Source organism: Cariama cristata, unplaced genomic scaffold (assembly GCF_000690535.1).
Source record: "Cariama cristata isolate BGI_N322 unplaced genomic scaffold, ASM69053v1 scaffold24034, whole genome shotgun sequence".
Lineage (NCBI taxonomy): Eukaryota > Metazoa > Chordata > Aves > Cariamiformes > Cariamidae > Cariama > Cariama cristata.
The window spans coordinates 6,961-14,350 of NW_009613819.1; the positions used below are offsets into that span (position 1 = coordinate 6,961).

The window sequence follows — 7,390 nt, forward strand, 5'->3', positions numbered from 1 at the left end:
CAGGGTGATGCCACCGGCGGCGGCAGCTCCCTTGCCCCTGAAGGCGAGTGGGCTTTCGGGGCGGCTGCCCCGGCCTCCTGGGTTTGAGGGGAGGGCTGCAAGTGAAAAAGGTTGCGGGAGGGGGTTGGTAGCACTTCTCCAGGCCCCCCAATGCTGCCTGAAACCTGGTCTAGAGGTGTAAAGCACATCCAGAGAGGTACTTAAAAAAAACACCCACACACGTATTTTTATTTTATACTTCTGCCTCAGTATTTCAGCAGGTCGTTGCATGGAGCAGGGTGCTTGGTTGCAGTTGTCGCCAGCTTTGCAGAAGCACGGCACCCCAGCAAGAAGGTCAGCCACTGGACATACCCGTGTGCTCACAACAGGACATCTCACTTGGCTATAACACAATGCTGATGTTTTTCATTTCAAGTTTTGTTCTCTCTAACTATTGAACATCCTCCATCACCATGTGTGTAGCCATACCTCCATTGATACGGCTGCCCAAAAGGTGAGGACAGACATGCTGTCTGGCCACACAGATACTGAGTGACAGACCAGAGCGCTGAGCAACATGCAGCTTCTACTGTGCCTCTAACTTCATGACTTCTCTCCTCACAGCAGTATTGTTTAACATACTCTGTCTGTTGAGGTATGCAGACAACCAGCATACCGTGACCGTATAGTAACGCTGATAGGATAGCAATGTGTGAAACTGCCAAACATTCCTGATGTCGAAGGGAAAGTAATATCCATGCAGATAGCTAGCCTTGATTTTTGGCTACATTAACAAGGCAACAGGGTGAGAAACTGACAGATGCTGCAGAAAATAAAAAGGGACACAGGTCCCTTAGAGGATCTCTGAGTAAACACAAGTTGCCAAGTCATTACCAAGGCAATGAAATAAAAAAATACCAAAAAAAAAAAATGTCAGCAGGTCACAAAACTGGACCCAGTGCAGTAAGAGTAAACAGGGATGTTTGTTGTTGTTTATACATTGTGTACTTGGGAGGAGATAAGGGTGATAAAGGGGAAGAACTTAAGAGAGGAACAAGTGATATAATGTAAACAACAATATAATCAGGACTGAGTGGGGGTACCTGTTTGTCAGCCTTGTACCACAGTTGACCAGGATGATAAACCCACAGTGTTCATGCCTGGATTACTTCTGCAGCCAGGAGGGAATGGTTATATTTTTATCTTGATGTTGATGAAGGAAGACTCGAAGTGCCCTTCTTAACATTGCCAAGGGAATACCTGGAGGGTGCCACCTAACATCATTCCTTCCAAACTCCTTAACATAGCCAAACGTGTGTTTCATGCATGGGAAATTCTGCTCAGTACAGCAGTATATCTGAGGCAAATACTTTGTAGTTAAAAAAAAAAAAAAGCATGCAAAACCAGGGTATTTCCATGTTAACACCTATGACCACCAATCATCATACCAAAATAAAGCCTGAAACTACTCAGGTAAAATCACAATGAAGTCATGCTCACTAGCAAAGACAAAGGGATGAACAGTATCATTGCTACTGATGTCATAATGCAGAATAATGAAACATATACAAAGCAAGACAAATCCAAGCAATTTTTTAATGCCTAATCGTACTTTAGTCCAACTTTGATTTCACAGTCTTGTGTAAATCTTGTAAAAAAATTAAGAACTATAAATTAAAATGTTCCCACTTTTGTTTATGACAATTTTTAAAACCAGATAGTTTCCCCTTGACTGTTTTCTTCTCTCAATTCAAGCACTGATCTTGAAGGCTAGTCTTTATGCTTTTGTCAAACAAACATTTTGATCCAATCAATCATATCCTTTCTAGCTTCTTCAATATAAGGTTTATCATCAGGTTTCATATCTTCTGGCTTCAGTTGTGCAAATCCATGAACTTGTCCAGGATAAACTTTAATTTTATATGCAACTTTACAGTACTGTTTCAACTTCTCCTCCAATAAGGTGATCTGTAAAAGAAAGCATTTTTCCATTATGTTGTGGGTTTGTTTTTTAAAATTTCCCAAACTTGCTGTTTCTCATATCTCTACATCGTTGTCTTTTCTCCACTGTCACACTTGAAGCAGGTTCTGTTGCCCAACAGATGAGAAAAACCCTATTTGGAATACAAGATTGAAACATTTTTTAAAAGTATGGGTGAGTCTGAGGACCTCAACAGTTACTGCAAAGATGGTTTGGTAAATCTCATTGCCATAAAGGAACAGGTGCATTTCTATTCAGAGACTTAGGCTTGTAACCTAATTTTAAGCTCTGATCTTGAGAGAACATATTCTTTAAACCTCAGTGATTCTCATTCCAAAATACTTTGACAGGTTTAGTCACAGAGTTTAAGAAAACACAGGGGGTTTTTTTAGTATACTGTGTAACAAAAAGACACTGTTCCTGCACAATCTTTTGATAAGTACACGCATACTTACACACAGACTACTAATCATATGATTATGTACCTGTAATATGTGTAGACACATTTTTGTGCTCATTTCCATCAAAAAGTCAGAAAATAGGAGAATGAACACTTATTTTGCCCCTGCAAGCTTAATTCTACCCATTGTGCAGATTAGAGACAGTACTGTAATTTACTTCATGTTTACGTTTTTTTTCAACAGAGTGCTTTATTGTTCAGTGCAGAAAACAATGGATTTGAGGATTTTTTTTTTTAAGACAGGAATATTTCTTACACAATCTGCATAGGTAGCTCAGAGAGAAAGCTTCAGGAGAAAAAGGTATGGTTTCAATGTGTCCCTGGGAAAAAGACACTTTCACCATAAAAAGGGGACAGGGAGTGAGGATTTGTTTTCCTGTGCAAAGCAGACACGTATTTGAGGTACAGATCAAGATGCTGATTAACACAGAAGTAAATATTGATTGGTTTCTGCATTCCCAGAGCACACTGCCAGCTCCCCAGTTAGACCCTGCTCCTACACCATAAACTATGCTAGAGGCAGTATGTTATCCCTGTCACTGAAAAGAAGGAATTATGCACAGAAGAGGGCACCAGTTTCCTATCCATATATTTATCTAGCCTCTCAGATACACTTACAAAAGTGGCAACTAGGAGTCAAAACAGAGTCCGCAAGTTGTCATCGTCTTAGTTAAAATTCACGACCACTCTTCTGAAAAAGTTCATTTTGTCTTCTTGTACCAAAAGCAGTTAGTCATTGATCCACAGAAAGTTCTGTTACTAAGCTGAAATTACTTTTTTCCATTCAGTGTCCGAATTCAGAGGTTTAACTACCTGTTCTCTCATCCATAGCAGTAGTATCCAAGTTTTTGAGACGTTTGGCTCATACCAGTTGGATCTCCCTGCCCAGTTTCACACTCTGCTTGTCCAGCAACTCAGAGACCAATCACTGGTCTTTACTGCATTTCTCACCTCAAAAACAAAGCTTTGAATAACCTAAGCAAGATATAGGGGAAGCTGAAATATAAGCAAAACAATCCAGCCTGTCTGATTTTTTGTATGAGAAAACAGTTTCTAACAAGCTAGGATTTCTGTGTGGGATAAAAGAACTATGAGAAAAGAAAAAGCATTTCTAGTACAACAGCTTACCTGATCGTAAGAAATAGTGTGGTCTTTCTCACCAAAAATGAAAAATGTGGGATTTAGTAAATTGTATCTTTCTTCAGAGTCCCTAATTATTCCTATAATGTTTTTGAGAAACAGTTTGTTAGTGAGGTTAACATTCTTGCAAGATAAACAGCAAATTAAAAGACAAAATATCTATTTAGGTTTACTCGCTATGTACATTTTTTAGATCAGGACAGTTTCTATTTGGATGGAGAAAAAAATATTTGGAAAATATATTTCCCCACTCTCCAAGCACTAAAAAAAAGATTAGAAAATTACTCTGCAAAATGAAGCAATTTTTTTCTGGTTTACACCAGTCTTAAACTTTTATACCAATATAGTATATTGCTGAAATAACCATAATTAAAAACTGCAACTCACCTTTGAGTTGAGTATTTACTGAAATTGTTACAAAGCAATAAGTAGAGTTACAAACTATGCATAGTCATGTGAGCCCATGTAAGTTTTCATGTGTTCTACACTACCATAGAGGGACACCCCAGCGGTTAATTGAGGATTTTTCAGCATCAAGTGATGTACTGCCATTCCACCCCAGGAAAACCCAACGATACCAATCTTCTTTGCACCGCATTGTTCCTTTAGATACTTCAAGACAACATCAGCTTCCCTAAGACATATAAACAAAAGTAAACTAAGGAATCTATCGCAGAATCAATACTTGACAATTTAAGAAGTAAATTGAAAAAGAGAGACATGAATTTTTCTGTGTCTGCAACCCCAATCATTTAAAACAGAGAATATTTAAAAAACACATTTCAGCCCAGAGCAGTGGTTTCTATTCTTAAATGGGAGTTAACATCTCTGGTCCTAGTTTAGGGGAGTACAGGTGTAGGTACTTAAATACTTACCTGAATTGTGACCTGCTCCTTTGTTTTCAAAATAAGCAAATTTTTAATTGAATCACTTTGTCTAGGACAGGACAACTAAAGACAAGACATATCTGCAAGTAGAACAACATCTTGCATTATGGATTGTAGGAATAGTTAAGCTTCACTGTGCTATCTCTACTATTTAGATAAAGATTTATCTTGAGTATGTCATTCCTGTTGCATGAGTTAATATTAAAATATCCTACCAAGCCCTTGTGCAATAATAGTATGCTAAAGTAACAATTACTCAAAATTTAATTGCTAGTAACTACAATGTTTAAAAAAACAGGTATTCCATGAGGTATAATGCAAAAAATATGAACATTGCTTTTAATGTAGGCCAGAGCAGGTCAATATTTTTTTAATTGCTTACCTATTAGGTCTCAACAGTTTTTTGGTTTTCTTTATCTACAGATTTTTAAATTAATTTTAAATGCAGACTGCAAATACTAATAACTATATTTTCAACTATTAGGTATATTAGTATGGCCATCACATGTTTAGTTAGGCTGACAAAAAAAACAGTATGACAGTGACATGAGAAGGAGATTGTGTCCTAGGCCTGTAGCCGGGGAGCGCGCTGTGAATGCATGAGCTCTCTCAGATTCAGTTTGTTTGGAGGGGTGCTAGGTAAGTCATGAGTGTGTTGGATTCCTTGTGCTCTGAAAGAGCAATGGATCTGACCTTGAGGGCAGGTACAAGTGAACTCTCAAAAGATAGCAGAGGCATGTCCTTGAGGTCTTAATTGTTTAAGACAGTGCCCACATATCTGCTCACTCTTTGGAGTAGGATTTTTTACCTTCTCAAAAAATTCAGTCATAGCTTCTGCAACTATATGGTCAAAAGCTTTGCTGAGAGATGTTGAAGTGAGGCTGTGACCACTGGGACCTCTTGAAAAGGTCAGAAGAATACTTGTGGCTTACAAGATGATAGCTGAGTAATATGGTGTCACTGCCTCTCGATCATCTTCTGAAGTTTTAGGCTGTGGTGATAGATGCTGAAGAAACAGTAATGCCTCCCATAATTCAAGGAAACCCTGTTACAGGCACTGCTAGGCTCTACAGATAGTGGGCTCCTTCAATTTCACATTGAGAAAAAACACTGTAGTTGACCAGATGTATTTTAGGTTTTGGGCAATCTTGCAAATTTTGATGTAGTGCTGCACCTATCATTATCTACAAGGCAGAAAGCAAGATGGCCAAGTGACAACTGACAGATAACATGAGCAGCTGTGGAAGAGTTTTCTTCTTTATCTTGAGGAACTGGAGGCAGAATCAGCACTTGTGGGTGACAGTGCTGGATATTTCATAGCCTGTGAAATACTGGCTATGAGTCTGTGTGGCCAGTATAACATAGTTAGAAAAGGGCCCAGGAAAACAAGATAGGGACAATAAGCAGAGTGATGGATGCAGCAGACGGTCCTTTCCAAATCCCAGCCAAGACAGTGCCCAGAACCACAGAAGAACCACCCAGAATAAACAATTGTGTGCATGCAGCCAGCTTGACGTGCTGTAAGGTGCCACTTTTAATATTTAATACACATTCCCCCCATTTGCTGGATTCTCTTTAAAGTTCAAGTGCAAATGTGTATCTTACTTGTCTACTTTCATGGGATCATGATGTTTCATCCAGTCAGCAAAGTCAGCCCAGTGGTCAGTAGTCTTCCAGGGCTCTGTCCCCTTGAAGAAGTCTGGGCAGATGGTTCTGTGTGAGACATGGAATCAAGTCAACTTTCACGTCCAGGTGGGGAGAATCTCTGGATGTCTAAATGTCTCCTAATGTATTCTGCTCCAGAGTACACATCTACATGGTTGCTATCTGAATCATAATTCTGCTCATCCTGTTCTGGCAATCAGCAGAGCTAAATGTATGTCTTTATGAAAAAAAACCAAACCAAACCAAACCAAAAACAAAAACAAAAACACAAATAAACTCTCATTATTTCCTTAGACATACTTGAAATAAAAGTAAAGGGATTAAGCAACCCTCCTGATTCTATATAAAGGCATATATACCTCTTTGCTAGTAAAACCTAAAGCAACTGTTCAAAAGGTTTGGTTCTGAAAAGCTTATACAAGTTAAAGATAGACACCAACATTTATCTTTTAATCACCCACGCTGCCACATAAGCACAAATGCTGGCACTTTGTGACTTTCCTTGTGGCTTTGTGCTCAGGTAGACATTTTTGATGGGTCAATTTTAGTAGCTTTGATGGCCTCATGGGAACATTTTGTCCCTTTGCTCTTTTATTTGCTCAGACTGAAATGGTATGGTTGCCCTGTGTGCATGGGAAATATCATCTGTCATGCTTAGCTTTGGGCCTGGTGATCTCTGAGTGCATTTAAGAGGAAGAGAAGAAAGACAGTTACTTACACGTATCCATGACCTGCAATCAAATCAACTATGTATCTAGTGTCTGGGAACAGCCATCCAAATATATCATGAACCACAATGACAGCTTTGTCTGTGAAAAAAGATGGTCTGCAAACATATGCCTTGATGTGCTCAATTTGTACTTCATGTCCAAGGCACCCATATTTAGATCTTCTTCCAGTATCATATAGGAAAGGATCAGCCATTTGGAAATCTAAAAAAAAAGGAAAAAAAAGAGAGCACAAAAATAAAAATAATTTGTTAACACAAATTATTAACATAAATAAAGACAAAAATGATCTGGAGAAAGCAGATCAATTCTGTAAATAACATTGACATCATTGTCTGAAAGGAGAAAGTAGAAAAAAGCAAAAGCAATGTTCCATTGCAGAATGGCTCTTAGTCCATGATGTGTTCTCAAGCTGAGAATGAAGAGAAATACCAAAAGCAAAGTTATAAAATTACAAACAACCTGCACATGTAGGTCCTGACTCTCATGTCATTTGTTTTGCTCCCATGCCACTCTGTCAGCACTGGTGTGAAGCAGTACGCCTTCAGAT

At 38.7% G+C, this 7,390-nt stretch overlaps 1 protein-coding gene across 1 annotated transcript; it reads right to left on the reverse strand.

Moving 5' to 3' along the window:
- Positions 1–1,767: 1,767 nt before the first annotated feature.
- On the reverse strand, positions 1,768–7,036 carry LOC104154587 (carboxymethylenebutenolidase homolog). The gene is made up of 5 exons (XM_009699176.1): positions 6,831–7,036; positions 6,053–6,160; positions 4,052–4,194; positions 3,549–3,640; positions 1,768–1,947 (listed from the first exon to the last, which is right to left on the reverse strand). Exons 1-5 carry the CDS (start codon positions 7,034–7,036, stop codon positions 1,768–1,770), a joined length of 729 nt encoding a protein of 242 aa, XP_009697478.1.
- Between the last annotated feature and the right edge of the window lie 354 nt (positions 7,037–7,390).